Source organism: Bombus bifarius, unplaced genomic scaffold (assembly GCF_011952205.1).
Source record: "Bombus bifarius isolate JDL3187 unplaced genomic scaffold, Bbif_JDL3187 scf7180000007996, whole genome shotgun sequence".
Classification (NCBI taxonomy): domain Eukaryota; kingdom Metazoa; phylum Arthropoda; class Insecta; order Hymenoptera; family Apidae; genus Bombus; species Bombus bifarius.
The window spans coordinates 246300-264852 of record NW_022884376.1 but is presented as its reverse complement, the minus strand read 5'-3'; the positions used below and the strand labels follow the sequence as shown (position 1 = coordinate 264852).

The following is an 18553-nucleotide window of genomic DNA, read 5'->3' as shown; positions in this document are numbered from 1 at the left end:
ATTCGTATAAATAACGATTAAGATTAATAAGCGCATCGTTTTTTAATTACGTACCTAATGTACATTATCAACGAACGATCGTTGTTAGATAAAGATTACGTTATCTTTAAGTTTATGTAAATTACTCATAAATACGCTGTACGCAACATTCGAAACAACTGATGTTTGCCTCGTGTCTGGCCGATCGACTGTTTCGGAACTCTTTTAATCGTAGAAAAACATATTTAATCTCTGAAAAAGCATAAACATAGACAATGTTTCAGATATTAATCTATCTCGCAAAGCCTACGAAATTACCTACTTATTCTAGAACCTTGAACAACACCTATTTTTGCAACATTTACGCTTGAATTATCTAATTGTCATGCGTTTTGCGAATTGAGTTTCCGATAAGGTACATCAAAGTACGGATAGTCTGAAAGCCACGAACCATCCTCTTGCAACAACATTGGATTTGCGACAACGTTGCTTTGAGAAACCGTTAAATATTCCTTTTCTGGCCAATTCGACGTCATTCGCGTACTTTCTTCGATGTTGTTAATTCGATAACACGTCAAAAGATTGCATAGGTGATAATTTTCAATTTGAATGAACGACTATGGTATCACGGTATGGTGTCACGACTATGGTAGGCGGAAGCACGGTATCATAGAAATGAAATCGTAGCCGGTAAGCGATATTCCGTTTTGCGTGTTTTAAGTGGAGATTTTTCAGAAAACTAGTTTCTTTTGCCCATCTTAACGCGAACAAAAATTATTTACCGACAGTTGTGCTCTGCAATGTAATTCTGAAAGACATTAGTCGAAGGAATCTTGGTTTTGCGCAATTAGCGATTGTAAAACATTCGCCGGAGTGCGGTCGAACAAAAACGACATAGCAGAGAGCAATAATTTTTTAACGCGCGCCGATTACTTTACCTTCTGGATGTATCGGAGCGACCTCTTTTCTTGGTGATTTGAATGCCGGCACGTACCATACTTTCTGCCGCCGCGCCCGCGTCGTAACAAGAGTAAAGCGTAATCCGTTGTCACGCGCAATCCCTTATAATCCGACGATATAAAAGTTTATCGTTATTCGTTAACGTTGCAAATAATTTAGAAAGTACGATTTATCGAATTCAAGAAATTGCTCTACAATATTACGATCGTAATAGTGCCGTGAGTTTGAAAGTTACCGTTACTATGTGACGCGATTAAATATTTGTAGTACTTTGCGTTAAAAACTAGCTATATATGTTTCGTGTAAAACGAGGTTAAAAATTAATTGCGATATCTTGAAATGCGATCGGAAGAGGTCAATGTTATCGACACAGTTAGTACCCCGGTTTAACTCTCCTCCCCGCTTGCCGTATTGTAGCGGCAAAGTGGTGGTGTTTGGAAAAGGACTCCGACCATCGGCAGATGTTCCATTCACCCCGCCGGGATGCCGCCCGCTACGTAGGCCCCTCGCAGGGCTATACAAACTTACGGCTACATACTTACATACGGTATCGTCACATACGAAGGAATCGATAGTATCGAAGAGAGCAGCTGCGTTTTTCTCTCGATCATCCTCCAAGAAGCTTCCTTCCTTTTTGGAAGATTCACTGAAATTTTTCTCTAATAGTCGATTGAAAGAAACAACAAAGCCTGGCTGGTTTTCCCTCTTTCGTGTTAGGATGGATGGGCTTATATGTACGAGTAATAGGTACATACGACTCGCGTGCGTACAGTTTTTCTCGCACAACTCGTACTATTTGAAAATTTTCTTATAAAAAGTTGAAATACATCGTTTCGCATTATTTTCATACGTTTTCGCGCGTCAACGTTATCGCGGTATTGAAATTTTGAATTGAATTGAAAATTCACGATCTTCTTGTTTCAACGAACGCGAAAGAGCTCGATACTTTGGGAAAACTTGCATAGGATTTGACATTGAAACGATAATCGAATCAAAAGACTCCTTCTTCCGAAAGAATCGCATTACGGAACAGGATCGTAGATCTCTGTATCAGGAACCGCTAAAAACAACACGAACGACTAACGAACGGTCGTAAATTGCGCAATAGAAACAGGGTACGAGCCACTTAGGCGAATATCTGTAATGCCCATTACAATACAATGGGTTCCAGGGTTGCCGTCTTTTCCTTTTTCTCTGGTTGGATCCACTCTATTCCCAAAAAACAATGGCGACCGGCGCTTCTTCGTCTTGCCACACGGTTTTGCAACGCGTGTCGTTGGATCGTTTGGGTGTTCGGGCTGCCGAAACGGGACCCAGAGGGCCCTAAGGCTACAACGAGGCGAGTCAAAATAAAAGCCAGATATACGGCCTCGTGACTCTGGTCCCGCATACCTGATCCGTGAAGGTAGTTTTCGAGGTACCACGACATTCTCTTCCAGCGAGGGTCAACTTCCCGGCTTTTTTAACGCCTGAATTCTCAACAATGAAAATCGTATATCTCCAATTTACGACCACTGTTTCACTCGATCGTTTCTCATTATATCGGTACAATGTTAAGGTACCCGTATGATAAGGTTACGTGTATACACGCCACTATAATTGAATTATTCGGTCAGTTAGCCGAACGTAACAGTTACATTTCTTTCCATCCAATAACGATCCGAATGATTCCTCGTTGAATATCGTTTTTAAACTTCCGTAATCTACAATTTCGTAGCGTATATCGCGTAAATTTGATCTAAACTGCTACTGCAATTACACCAAACGTTCTTCCCAGTCTTGTCTATCACGCATTCGATTTTTTCTCCTCTTTCTCGAATTTCTGCGTGAGTTCAACAGCGATGTTTGTAGAGGGCGATGAGGTGGGACAAGCGGTCGACAATGGCGCATGAAAAGTGGCAAAAGGTTCTCCGTGGCCAGGTATCGAATATCGAGGATAGGTCTACGCGAGTGGCAACGAAGCTGCCAGCAACGCGTATTCGTCATCCCGAAGACTGCCTTTTCGAAGGCTCCTAAGATATTTACCGATAATATCTATGCGCTTGATCCAGTTGAACATTTTAATCGCGTGAATCGTATACTTGTTGGATTACATTTCAAAATTCTTAAGCGACGAATATCCCGCAACATCGCGATAACTAACATTTACTTAATATCCTATAACTACCGCAAGCAGAATCGTTATTCTCTGTTCCGTGTCGTTTGATCGTTCGTTAAACGAATGTAAACGACATTTAGTCACGTACGTGTTATTGTCACATAACGTGTAACTCGCGTTACACACGATAGACAAAATTGTTTCCGATGAATGGTACTTTGGAAACTACAGTGACGTTCATAAAGGGCAACGTTACGAACGCGCGCGGACTTTGTGATTTCTCGACGGATAGGAGAAAACACGTATCCAGGTTATGCCCAATCTTACATTCGCGCATGACGCTACGACCGGCAAACCTCACCCATTTATTATACCCTTTCTGGAACGACAAACGAGACCGTTTGATGACAAAATGAACGTTATACTCCAAACTTGGAATTTCAGAATAACGTAACGCAACTATCGTTAACCTTTAAAAGTAAGATACAAGCATAAGTGGAGGATATAAGCAGAGTTCTGTTGCTTTCCAAAAGCGTGGTGTCATTATGTATGTAAAATTTATTTATAAATATCGTTCGATATTGTCTAAAAAGCGAGGCACACGATTATTTTAATTAAGAGTATTTTAAGCGAATAGCGTTTGCTGCAATTGTAGCTCAGTTACAAATCGTTATAAATATCGTCAAGTATCGCGGCAATAAAGTTATTTAACGAGGCAATAAGTGGACGCCACTTGTAAACGATAGCAGAAAGTTTGCTCCGACGTGTTTCTGCGAGTAATCAATTTTATGGACACGAATCTGTTCTTGCTCGGTACTTGGTGTGTCGTTTGTGAAAAAAGGGAACCGAAATACGAAAATAAGGCATCGAAGGACGTACGAGTTTGCTGCGTCGATTATTCTACAGCCACTCGAAATGATTATTTTTCTTCCAGTCGTGTTATCCTCTTTGCATATTATAAAAACATAGCGTAGCATCGGTGATTTCGCAGGATCGTTAATAAATTCAGGAAAAAATTTGCCCTGGTTTCCTCGAGTCTGACTGTATTTACTTTGGAAAGATATATCTTCCATGTGATATCATGGATCAGTCAAGGCCATCTGACAACGAGGTCCCATGCAAGAGGAACAAGGAAGGGTAGCGGTAAGCAGGCAGAAATAAAAAGAATGTAATTATCGATGAATTTTACGACTACTCTCGGCAAGGTAAACAATCCGATGGATTACCTCGGTACGCGGTACGCGTAACGATGGAAAAGATAAATTTATGTGCGTGTACATTGCCGCATACGCGAGTACACGATGGAATTCTGCCGCGAATTGTACACGGTTGCAGTGTTTGGCCACTCGAGAAGAAAGCTAGCACACGTACCACGTGCACTCGTAACTCGTAACCGTGTCTCGAAGATGGCAGAGATGCGTTCACGAACTCGCACGCTCCTGTTGAGCCGTAACACTTGCTACGCGCGTCGTCTCGACACCCGCTCTTGCCGCTTCTCCTTATACGATCCGTGCTCGATCCGGCTCTTTCCAAGTCGAAAATATCGCAGAAAAAAAAGGAAAAAAGAAAAAAAGTAGCCAGCACTTTACCGAAAGCAAATTACGCGCGTATTGTTTTGAAACTTTTCAAGACGAATCGTGCACCGAATCGTCAAGGTTTTCTTGGCGTACAGTGACTATTGTAATATTTGGACGCTACAGCCTTACCTGTTTCGTAACATGTTTCTTTTATACGACCAACGACGAGCAACGTTTGAACGCTTCAAAGGACATAACATTTCTACATTTGCAGGAAATGGATACTTATACGAATAGACATCAAAATGTTACAGCGATCGATACAGATGCCCTGTTGTCACTCGCTTTCTTTCGCAAACGCAATATTCTAATTTGTGAACGTGTTTCGTGACGAATAACGCGCAGGCAATTATCCGGTGATCGTCGAAGCCTGTTAACTTATCCCGAACGTTTCGTAAAATGTGTCGCGCACGTTCGCGCGGTATTCGACCGAAGGGACAACATTTTCGAAGCAGTTGTCGAATCGTCGCGTCGATGGTAAGAGCGTTAAACTTAAGGCGAGAGAATTAAAGGAATCCACGAATTTCACAAACCAGTTTCTCCTATCTAATTTATTCGCCGTCGTTTAATCCGATTTTTCATTACGATTTCAAAATTGGCATGCAACGTTCGTCTTATTTGGAACTAACAACGCCATTCATCGTGCATGGTGATTTTTCTTCTGTAAGTTAGAAATTCCGATACTCGATTACCTTCGGACGGCAACTGTCGTTACTATTTCGTTCAAACGACATTAAGAACGATGGTGTCTGATCGGACGAGTAATAGCCGAACAAGTAAAAAGCACGGTGGTGCAGTGCACGTGCAATCCTTATTATATGCTTAAAGATAGCATCCTGCAACCGGCACATTTACACCGATATTTATATGCGGCCTACGTGTTACGACATTTATCGTTCACCGATCGCTGTTGAGCTGCTCGTTCAGAACTTTCATTCAGTCGGAGATTCGTACTCTGGATGCGTTATCGTGCATCGTTACGCGATACCGCGATACACACGTCTGTCTCTTCCCTTTCTTATTTACACATTGTACGCGACACGTCGCTTCGCTACTCGAGTAACATCAGGTCATTCGGATTTCGTGTTTAATTTATTATGTTGCGTGAATGAAAAAATGCCAAGTGTATACGTTGCTACTGTTTTTGCTTTCCTCTCTCTCTCTCGATAATATTTTTATACATTCTTCGATCTAATTTATAGGTTCTGAGTTATAGTCCGATAGAATTGCGTGAAAGGTCGACGCGGACGAGTTTGGCGTCTTCCTGTCTCGTCGAAATTCCACGGTGGTCGGGTTTATCCAGCCGAGATTATACAGCCGGTGCGCCGCGAGTACGACGACAAGGGAGGGTTTGTTGCCGGGCATCGGCTCAGTGGGCGGTATTTCTAGCACAGTGACTCGTGCGTTTCTGTAGCCGAGCGTCCTTCTCCGCGATTCTTCTCCGCATACATGGAGTAGTATAATGGAGTAGCTACGACGTATATCGTACATATATGTGTGTGTGTGTGTGTACGTACATAAATATACACACGGCTGCTCGAAAAAACGTACACACGTAGATGCACACGTATATACGCGCACGACGATGCACGCGCGCCGTGACAGGACCTGAATTCGCGTAATTGTGATTAATGGAGTCGCTAATGCAAGATAGCCGGTTCGAATCGCGTCGGTCGGACGACGTCGAACGATTTCGAAGTCGAGTCAACGTGATTCCGAAATAATCGCACGGAAGCGATAAAGAGGCGAGAGGCTCGTCGACGTGACGCTCGAGGAAAGGGATTAGACGCGTTATTACGGGAAGCCCGAAAGACTTACAGGGCTAAATGGTACGTCCGATGAAAGAACGATGCTTTCCACGCTTCTCGATCGCGCTGTCAAGACGGTCGAGAGAGCTGGTCGAAAGGATCGCCTCCCACACGCCATCGAACGAAATTTACGTGTCTACCGCAACGCCGCGCGCCTCCACCGATTGACGCGTCAGATAACTGTGAAAGACGATTTGTTTTCCTATCGGTGGCACGGCAAAAGCCACATGGTAGGCGTTTGAATCGTCGCGCTGCGTTTTAACATCCATTTTTTACGCGACATTTTCTACTACGTACTTGGGTAGCCGATTCGAAGTGGTCCAGTTCGTCTGGATTCTTTTCTTCCAAAGTCCATACTTTCGATACTTTTATACGATACAATTTACAATACTTTCTTCGTTGAAATGTCGTTCGGGTCGGTACCCTTTTCTCACGAGGAGGTATCCGATGTGGGACTATAGTACTTATATGGTGAGCGCGATACGTTGAAGCTTAGGCACGTCCTCAGCGAATAAAGCAAATAGCTCTCAGAGAATAAACGAGTGAGTAAAATTCACGAGTGAAGCACGTAATCTTCGGTATTCCGCGTTTGTACGCAAAGGGTTTGTACGCGAAGCGATCGCAAACGCAACGGCAAGACACACGGTGCTGGCTTGCGTCGCAATGGGGACACTTCCGCATAAAGCGATTATCGTTCCGTTAAATTACTATTATTGGTCTACGATCACGCGTCTTCCGAATCACGCTGTAACAGGATATCGTCGTGTAGCTAAACCGGTCGCGCGATCTGCAAAGTCTGCGTCTAAAAAATGTTTTCTCGTTCATACAGCGATCTATTTCTAGTTCGAATTTAGTTCTATGGGCGAGGATAACGAACGAGTTCGATCAGCCGTGTTCGATGGAAACGCGGCAGAGTGAAGAGAAGAGGTAACACGAGTATTGACTTTTTACTCAGTTTCCGTTGGTAGTAACGATTATGAACGATTCATGGCCGCGATAATTGGTCGTACATAGTAATATTTTGATCAGCGCGAGATCGTCACCGTGAAACGCGCATTATCAGGAAGCTAGTACCGGATTAGGCGGAAAGTGGCTTGGCTTTCTCTCAATGCCGAAGCACGAGCGAAGCAACGATTCACGGTTACACACGATGGTGCGCTCGTAGCCGCGTCTTAGTGCTCTGATTTCTTAGATGCGATACCCAGGGTCGGCAGTGAGCCTTAATGGGTTATCATCTATCACGTTCCATATTTTGCGTTATATCGCCTAGCAGGGTTAGTCGACCGATCGTCGTTAATTTATCGGAGGAGAAGTAACGAAGCACCTGTGCGTACACAGGTTAAACGTGTCTTCGCTCTTAAAAGATAGTTATCGTTGCACCGTGGATGTTTCAATTTTTCATCCGTCGATGATGTTTTCTTACAACGCGAAAGTGTCGCGTTATTTTCAGTTACCGTAACAAGATGAGGAAACTGCGCGACACACACACACACACACACACACATATAATTTAAAAGAAATTGTCACGATGATAGATTCGCGCTTAATAAAATAAAGAGATTTTCGACTCGCTGTGTTTCGTTTGATTTACGACCGTTATACGACTAGGATACTAGCTATTAATTTAACATTGAATAATTTCACTGGAGAGAAAAAAGAAAAAGAACGCGTGTTCTTCTGTACGACGCGGTAATGTTTGTAAACGATAATGCGAATTGCTCGTCTTGACTCATCTAGACGCGGTATCGAGCTGATTAAACGTGGAACAATTTGCCGGAATTACCGGATAACGGATCGATGATTTATCATCGTCTCAAGTTTGTATCGTATCGCCGATATTTTCAACGATCCTTCGTGCCAACCAAACTGTCGTAAATCAATCAACGTTGCTTTAAACTATAGACTAGTTTACGTTTCATTGGTCTTTGTTAAACTGCTTACATCGCCGGAGTAAATTAAGAGGTACTCGAGATCGATCAAATTTATGACTAATGAATTGCGAGATAAAAAAATATATCAATTTCGATAGCTGTCCGATTACTATACGCGTTAGGTTTGCGAACGGTGAATAAAATTTCTGTAGGTCGTTGAAGCACACCGTATGTGAATAGCCTTGGCGGATTTTCTTGTCAGGCTCGTTCATTCATGCAGCCTACGGTGAATCAACCGGGTTGAATAGTATCGATGACGCAAAGGTTCAAATGTTCGTTCATTGCAAGGCGAATCTCGCATTCACCGAGGAATGCAAGGTGTTCTTCGTTCAGCTGGTTACGAGAACTAGTCTGAGAAACTTTTCTCTTTTCGCATCGCGTGCCTGTTCCGGGAACGCTTACCGATTGCGATACCGAGCGACATCGTCGCGTCTTCCACGCTCGAAAACTCGATTCCTCTCTCTTCTCTCGTTATTATCTCGCGTCGCGTCGGCGTAAATTTCCGATCCTTGTTTAGCAACATAGTCCTAGAATGTTCGCTATTGGCTCGTGTTTAACGTTTCAAAGGCGCTATACCGTTTCGTAACTCGATGTTTCCTCGGTCGTACGGTCGTACGAAATAAAATTGTTAATATATTACGTCAAACTTGGAAACCTATATGCGACGCTGGCCGTATGCGACCTATATACGATACCTATCTGTTGAATTTATTGGAAAATTCAAACAAATTTTACCTTATTTTAATAAGGCACGCATACGATGCTGGATATGCTGGATATTGAAAATTCTAAAGCGACCGCCTCCTCGAGCGTCGTTGAGTTGCGAGTAGTCAAAGTGAATCTTCCACGTGTTAATAAGCAGGGTTGGGTGGTACGTGGTATCTCGCACCCGAACGATTCTTTCGCAACCAAGGGTCGTTCATACTGCTGCGCTACGCTGTGCCGAGCTGCGCTGCGCTGCGCTGTGAAACTGACACGATGAGGGCAAATCTGTGTAAATCAAGCCGGTATCGTATAATCGTATCGTATAATCGTATCGTACCGTTGCGCTGTTCCGATATGCGCGCACGTTGCAACCGATTACGTAATTCGCGAGGTCGTGACTCCCACTACCCACCTCCATTAATGTATACACTATACGCTATACACTCTGCCAGATGTACGTATACCAACGTACCGCAAATATGTGCATAAATTTCAATTGAATTTGTGAAAGGATCGGACGATACCGGTCTTGATATAAAATTCGCGCTTTAATCATTTCCAAATGAAGACGTAATACGAACTAAGAACTGTTTTTATTCCATTTTATCAAAATAATTTTACTTTCGGATAGTCACGTAAAATTGTGATTGCCGTCGTTGCGCAATTATCGACAAAGGATATCGCAAGGGCCAAGTTATTTAAAAACAAGTTAGTCGCTAGTTCGTATAGAGATATCGTAGTACAAATATATATAATTGCTTTCATTCACAGTCATTTTTTTAGTTATAGTTGCTACACGTATAGTCGTTACTACCCGCGTACGTTATGAATATATTTCTACCATGTAACAGATTTATGTAATATTTTAAAATCAGTTTCAATATTTTCTAGTACAACGATATCCGAATAATTATTGTTCGATAGTAAACTGAGAACGATCTTAACTTTAGTTCCTAGAATAGCATTAAGAGCATGCCCGCTTCGCTTCTGATTTATACGTAGGTGGTTGGAGTGGAGTTCGCGAATCTCGCAAGACTTGTCGTGGCGAGTAGCGCGGAATCCTCGCCCACGCTGATTGGGAGTACATCCCTCTTTGTCCAAGTTCCTCCTCCAAGAGGAAATAGAATACACACGTCTCGTAGGAAGAACGAGAAAGAGAAAAATATATTCTTCTCTTTGCTCTTCTTCGAGAGGACTCGAGATAACGTACGCTTCGGCGGCATTGACATCGGCCGTTGCCGTCGATGTAACGCACACGAGATTCGATTCTAGATTTCAATTAGCTTCATCCCATCGACGAAGGATATTTCTCGGAACGTTACCTGGAAAACCTAATGCGATAAGAACGTCCACGGTTGGAGATTCAAAATCAATAACAGATATCACTTCCGTCTGTCACTTTCAAACGATTCGTGCTAAATTTTACAGATTAATTTGCATTAATTCGTCTCTAGTCTCCTATACAACAAGCACGTCTATATCGATAAGTTAAAATTTCCTCGTTTCATTTCGAATCAAACATCCAAAAGACGTTCATCGAGCCTGCATCGAATTCGACTCTTGCACCGAGAATAAAAAATACTCTATCACATACTTACCACTCACGGGATAGTCCAATATACGATGTGTTACATTTAGAAATATATTGCGGATTCTTTGCCGGAAAATTAAAGTTGCCAAGGAGATCGCTACCGTGCAACTCTATCGTCTATACGTTTGTCCTCTTTTTGCTTTCACGACAATTTGCACGGAGGTTTCGTTATTAGCACGGGCGCGAATTAATTTCGCGGACAAGCAGGAAGGAAGGCGTAATTCAACAGTGGCTTTCTACTGGCGATGCAATTTACTCTGGAATTGAAATAATTAAAGCCATTTTTTCCCCCTCGAGCAGTACAGATCATTGTGCGAGTGTATTTTCAGTCAGAAGAGGAAACGCTTGACTAGTTACGACATCCTAACGACTGAATTTTCGCTTGTTCGCACTTGTTTTCAGTGAGATTCGGTTGCGTTCGTTGTCGAAATTTCAAACTACTTCTCATTTCCTCCTTGCCTGTTACAATTATTCTTTCAACTTACAATTTCATTTTTCTATCCTAATCTCCTTTTTTTCGCTGCAGCATTTTCTTTATCGTCTCAGCACTAAACGTTCTATATAATATCGTAATATAGTTTCGACCATTTGAATTATCTCGCGACTGCACAAAATTGATCGTTCCGCTAACTCCGAGGTGAAAATTTATTTCGTACGTTTGCGTTCGCTCGAAGGAACACGAAGCGTCGAATTAACAGTGGTTTGTTGCTAATCAGGCTGTTCCATGGACGGAAATTCCGAGGAATCATACTAAAGACAGTCGTCCTACATAGAAATTACGATGGTGGACCGCGTTAGGACGAACGTGTGCGGTATACACGCGAGTGCGTCAACGTTAGTAAAACGGAGTCGCGAACCGACAGAGGAAACAGAGGAAACGGAGGATTTGTCACGAAGGCAGTTTGGTTTAACTGATCTCATCCGTCTTGTCGCGGACGTTGCGACGCGACGCTCTGCTACTTGTCTTCGTCGTTGTCACGACGAGAACCGAGTGTCGGTGCTTCATTGTGATTGCGATGACTCGGCTCTACTCTCGACCCTTTTGTCTTTCTCGAAGCGAATTGAATCGTCTCGTCGATCCCAACTGGTCAATGATTCCGCACTTTTAATACCTGAACGTGACTCCTACGAGTTGTGGATCCCAAGTACGTTCGTTTCTTCGTTTTATTTTTCTAATGCGACAGAATAGAATTGCTACATATAATGTAGTCATATGTTGCAAAGGAAATACACACATATGTAATTCGTTACATTGATAAAAAAAAGAGTATCAAAATATTTGCGTATGGAAATACTTTTTCTTTAGAGTTTAAGCGATACATCTATAGTTGTTTGTTTCATATTGTACATGGTATAGCATAATAGTTGGAATACCCGGCAGAATCTTGCCAACTCTAAGCGCACGCGTTTTCACCACGGCACGTGATTGCGCGTGGATCTACCTAACTCGAGAAATGTATGCCATTAAGATGACATTTACAAACGTTAGGACGACTTTCTGCGTCCCACGCGATACTATAAACTATGAACAGTCCTCATCGTTATGTCACGTGCATTCTTCTCTTAATATCTTTCTTTTTTATGCGGATCGATAAAGTCCCGTGTCTACAGCTTTTAGTTCACCAAACTTTACGAAACGTTTTCTTCGTTCGTTATTCATGATTCAGATGTATGACCTTATTCGTTCAACCTAATCTTTCCGAATTTTTGAACGTAAAGTATCGAATTTGATACGAATAATAAGTGTTTTTAGCGACGATATTTCTAATCATAAAATTGTCCGAAGTAACGAATCTTAGCTATGCTCTAAAATACGTTGTATTCCTTTCAACGCGGAAAAATCACAATGCCATGGTCCGTAATTGAGTTATATCACACCTACAGCCAAACTTTCAACAAGCTAACGTTTAAAACGTTAATTTAGCCAAGTAAAAGACTAGCTAGATTATAAGCTAGATGAGAGATGTTGCATTATATCGTGTAAGATCGTAACACGAAAGGTCACGTAGAACGTAGGCAAAGGGAATCCCATAGGGCTTCGTAGTTGGCTGATAAAACATAAGCCCATCAACTTGGTTACCTTCCTCCCTTTCTTTCTACATATGTTAAGCAGTTATTTATTTGCTACGTTAGCATAGCTGTGCTTGTGTGTGCATTAGCCGGTCCCGTGTAAGTAAGTACTTTATGCGGGGCACGTTAATCGACTTTTAAACACACGTTTTCTGAACGCGTGATTTAGCACGAACGTTATTCGAGATTCGACATTAATGGTTCCAACGAAAAGGAATATATTAAAGCTAAGATATACAAATGCATGCAGGGGTAGAATATCGCGCAGCTCCTTGCACAACGAGCAAGCAACGCGCTAGGTGCTTAACTATGCTAACACGAGCGGAGTAATTGTATCGGTTCGTTCGCTCTTATTTTTTCTCCTTTTTTCTTTTTCTTTTTCTTTTTTTTTTGTTTCTTTTTTGTTACATACTTTTCATACGTTGTATTTATATTATATATTTCAACGAATCTTTATAAAATTCCGATTACTCCAACTAGAAGTGATAATTCATCTTTTGACAGAAATAAGAAACGATTATCTTTGTCTAGTCTAGTCTTGCAAAATGTACGGCAGTGCTTGATATCGAATGTCAGAGATGCAACGAGCTTCTATGTTTCGGAATAAAATAATACAACCTGAAAGGAAGATGTAAAAATGGAATTTGCTGGCATATAAATGAAACGAAATGGATTTTTTTCAAATCCGTTATACTCGTATTAGGAAAGTTCTCTTGTCTAATCTCTGTCGTGCACGTGCAACAATTTGACTCGTGTGAAATTGTTCGAGGCGATGGCTGAGCAGGATGCGCGCGGGTAATTTCGCCGATCCCTTTTCTCTAGTTCGGTCGCGTTTACACCCGAACTGGTAAGCATCTCTGATATTTTCGCTCCCTTAAAGGTACCTTCTCTTTCGCTGCCTCGTCCTATCCTTATCTCGCCGTATTCTTCAAGAAGGGATACACGAAAGTTCACTTTGTACGGCGTGTCAAAGGTTCCCTCGAGGATCCACGGTAACCATTGCCGCCTTCTGCGTTCTCCAACTGGCCTTTAATTACTTACACTTACACCCACACGATAAGCGAACTTGAAGCGTTCGCACCAGAAGGGAAATCGTAGATCTTCGACGAGCATTTTACCTTTTCACATAGATTTACATAGATCTTGCTCCCTCTCGCAAGGTGAATCGAAAAAAAGATACGTTACACCGAACCAAATTTACTCGAGAAGAAATATTTCTGTACCTCCCTGCCTATTCGAAGAGTTAAGATCGGTCTCTTAACGATCGAAACGTCTTACTATTTACAAATAATTACACGCTTTTCCTACTATTTCAGGTTTCGTGTCGTGTTCGCCGAGCCCCTGCAAAAACGAAGGAGTTTGCGTATCATCACCGCGCGGCGAGTCGCATTGCAAGTGAGTGCACATATTCCCTCATTCTCATTATCGTAATATACGAATCGAACGGTTTTGTCGTTTGATGCGCGAGACGACCGGGTTCGGTTGCTCCGCGATCGACGAACCAAGTCGTTATTCGATGATCGATTCGATCGATGATCAAACAAAGAAGGAACAAGAGAGTGCGTCTGGAGGGAGTGTAAGATAGAGAAGGCGAAGTCGAGAGAACCGGACGTTTCTTCGCCTCCCACGCGCGAAGGCAATACGAGGAAAAGAGAAGCGCTTTAAGAAAGATAAGGCGAGAAAACGAATAATCGGCAGTTTATGAAACAGATACAGACGTGTTTGCAATTTTCTATTTAATTTACTACTTTTTTTTTATTTGTTTTACTATTTCCAGGAACGACATTATTTATGTTTGTAAATTTTGGCCTCTACGATATTTGTAAAATGTCAAACGGGCACGTAATGATCGCATTCACGTATGTAATAATCGCAGAACGTATACACGTATATACAAGTTTATAATATTTGCTCGATCAGTTTTCCTTTTGTCTTTCTTTCTTCTTTTGAGAAAACGGTGTATCTCTGCTCGCGTTTAACCGTGCTATTCGATCGCGTAAAATGACGCTTCGTCTCGCATCGACAGTACGTAATATCGAGAGAATAGCAGTAGACGGAACGAGAGATGGGTCGGGGTTCGGTAATAGCGTCCAGTAATAGCCGTCAGTCGTGACCCGGCGGCAGCACACGTAAATTACCTTTATCAAACTTTCGTAGATTCCATTTTTGTATCGGTCAGTTCGATGCCTCTGTATGTCGCTTCAACGTGTAGCCATTCGCGATTATGCGATTGAGAGCAGTTTTAGGGAATTGGGAGTATATCGGGCGAAATGCACGATCTTTACATTCAAAGAAATACGTAGAAATGTTGTTACCTTTCACGATTATATGGAAACATATCACTTTTGTTTTCGAAACATCTCATCGTACATTAGCCTTTAGACAGGTACTACAAATCTTATCATTTTCTTACGTTTCATTTCGCTAACAAAAACATTTAATTTCCAAATATAATTTGTCCGTTCGTAATTGCTCCACTTAGCGTTCGTAGTACACGCTAGATAATCCTTTTCCAATATTAATAACAAAATATCGATATTTCATTGTGAATTTGTCACGGTATAATTCAAGCGTGTATTTAAGAACTTAGCACTACCTACTCCGTATTACATTATCAGAGAATATATGGAAATAGTTGTCGACCACATGCCGTATTCTATTATCAAGTACATGATTTCAATCGCGGTTATTTTCTCTGACTTTTCGGAGCCCCAGCATAAAATGGTCATGATCCGATACAATGACAAATTTAGCTAGTGTCACTCGACAATACGCTGAATTAAGATTGCCGCTAACGAATGCAGGATTCTGTACAATGGAGCAAAATCCATCCCTCGAGCGATCGCATTCGCACACATACGTACATCCGTGTATCCATATGTTCGGTGTATCCAAAAATTCGCACGTGTCGCCTTGCGTATAGAATATTCACTCGTATAGTTACATGTTTACGTGGATGAACTTACACGTGCGCTTAAATGTATCGTTTGGAGAGAGGACACGTGTGTCGGCACGCGACCCCTATAGATTTTCCATTGCAAGTGAGCATCTCCTGATATACGTACATAGAAAGGGGTGTACGTTTACGCAGAACAATAATATTGTTTTCCCACTTCGGTATTTTGCTTCCGTTTCCCTTGGTATCGATCGGACTGGCATTTCATCTTTCATCTTCGGAACTTCCAGATTAATACACCTTCTACGTGTTACTGTACGAAATGAAAATAGAATTGCACATTTCCATCATCTTTGAATGTCACGATCCTTCTCGCGGGTCCTTTCATTTGTACATGCAACAGCGTCTAGCGCTCGGGCACACTGCGAATCGACGAGTACCATTAGCAGCGATCATTGGCATCTGTTCTACCGGAAAATGTTGTTGTCTCTTTGACACGTTGTCTCTCGAACCATGTACACCACGTTGTAGATAGATGGCGTGTATGGTAAATATATTTTCTAGCGACGTTGAATATCGTCACATAAAATTTTGATCGATCCTACGTGATATTATATAAAATATAAACAGATAAATCTCGTAATGGAAGCTCGAAACCTTTGTTCCACGAAACGAATAGAGCCCGAGGAGACACGACGCGATCGACAGACGAGATGACGAAGGTTAGGGCGCGCTGTCAAAATACTCGCCCCTTACCTTCGCGAGTAGGTATCCTGCGGAGGAGACTGCGCCATACACTCAAAGGCATTTCGTTTTCTTGGACCGTGCGTGTACAGGTGCACACGCTCGAACCATACGTCGGACGACAAAGCGCGCGTGTGGACGTACAATTTACTCGCGGTCATGCTGATACACGACGCCCTATCACTAACGTTCATCGGATATTGTATAGCCATCGACTTTTTTCCACTTTTACGTCTCCGAGGTCGGTACGCATTAACGAAGAAACGATGCACATCGAGAGTCTAATTTATTTTCCAATTATCCCGGCTTGCACGACCATTTTCGACGTGTCCTCGCTTCTTCGCTGTTAAACGAATCTAAAGTTGAACGATCGGAAGAAAGCGGCTGTGCACGTCGAGTCGGATCGATCTTGTATCGACGCGAACGTTCTTCGTACATACGTTTGCGTCTATTTCGCGAGCGACGTCCTCTCTCTATTTGCATTACCGATCACCCAGATATTGAGCACCTCTGAACGAATAACTCGATGCCCGCGGGGCCTTGGATCGTGCGCGTTCGGCTGCGATCGAGGGTCCTCGTAGAGATGCCAGCAGCGAGACACAGAGGGGACGAATTGGGCCCAGGAGCGAGAGAATGCAGGCTATACGCGTGGAAAGACGAAGGGAATCGGGCTACTACGTAAGAGAGAAAGCAAGAGGGAAGGAACGCGAACGCGGAGAAGGGTTGGGCGAATGGTACATGGAACGAAAGAGAGAGAGGGGACACTCTGTTCCCACGCCCGCCGCGCATGCGCCGAGCATCCTGGCCCCTCGTGGGCCCCCTCGGCTCCCTCCGCGAGTAATCGGTTCTCTTGCACTTCCACTCCTCTCTCTTACCACCGCACCGGATCGAACCTACGCCACTCTCTCTTCGTTCTTCTGCGGCCTCGTACCTCCTTCTCCCGCATTGATTATTCTCTCTTCCTCCTGCCTATCCTCTCCATCTCTCTCCTGCCCCCGTTCTCCCACTCTCTTTTTCTTCCTAACGTTCTCCGTCTCTCGCTCCTCCCTTCAGACATCCGCATACAGATTCAAGTGCGGACGTCTGCTGCTCTTTCTCTCCGCCACGTTCTTCCACCATACGTCTCGTCCGCGAACAATATTCGTTTCCACCACTTGTCTCAGCGGCGCGACGCGGCGCGACGCGGCGCGACGTCTAGCTCCCTCGCCTGCTAACGTTCACCTTCTCCTTCCACTTCTTTCGCCTATCGATACGCTGCTCTAATTATCTCCGACCTGTTTGTCAGCGGACGTCGCCGATCAAAAGTGACATCGGTCTCGATTGAACGCGCCGCGCAGTTCTGTCCTGTGTTGCTTTCTTCTTTTCCTTTTCTTGGTTTCCTGGTTTTTTACCATATTTCGCGACACGACCGCCCATTTTTCCCGCGAACGATTGCCGATCGACGATGGAACGATCGCGTCACAGCGTAACCAACGATCGTTTACGTTTAATCTCTACCTTTTATCCAGCTTACACGTTATATTACGTCACAGGTCAAGATACAGGCTAGTCGTAAATTAGGTAATCTATCGATCGTAAGTCTACTTAAGATTCTTTTAAAATTCTACGCGATAAAAAAGTTACCGAAGGCTAACGATATTTCATCCACGAGCAGAGAAATTTGTATATACTATGAGAAACTTGGTTGTCTGAAAATGAACCTAGCCGATATTTCACTTCGTCCTAGCACTCTTGACGCGATCAGCCATCACCGGCCATACGTACAATATCGAAATATATCCGATCGAAATGGTCAATGGTTCCTGGAATAAGCGTTGAACGGAGGAAACGATCCAACGAATATTTGTAGAAGAGACCGCAGAGATCATGGTCCACGATGGAAGCGAAGGATGCAGAGTCTTTAGGAAGGCAAATTTGAAAGAAACGCGAGACCGCGGCGCAGAATAAGAGAGAGCGGTTCGCGGGATGTTTGCAGAACCTCCAGAACCCTTCGGAACGTGTTATTTGCGAATACCTACGAGACGGTTTGACTCGTTCTCGTGAGAAGGCGAGTCGTAAGATGCTCTGTCTGTAACTGTTTCCACCTAAGGGTAACAAGAGCCAACAGAGAGCTCGATAAACTATATAAACTATAAACCGATAGAGCTGTTGGTCGCTTGGCTGGCTCATCCGCGTGCAATCGCACCAGCCAGGG

At 43.1% G+C, this 18553-nt stretch overlaps 1 protein-coding gene across 1 annotated transcript in view; it reads left to right on the top strand.

Moving 5' to 3' along the window:
- Positions 1–18553, top strand: part of LOC117205937 (neurogenic locus Notch protein) — a 182838-nt gene that overhangs the window by 16676 nt on the left and 147609 nt on the right. Inside the window, exon 2 of the mRNA XM_033444800.1 lies at positions 14036–14114. Coding sequence (XP_033300691.1) covers positions 14036–14114 — 79 coding nt within the window. The remainder of the gene's footprint in view (positions 1–14035; positions 14115–18553) is intronic.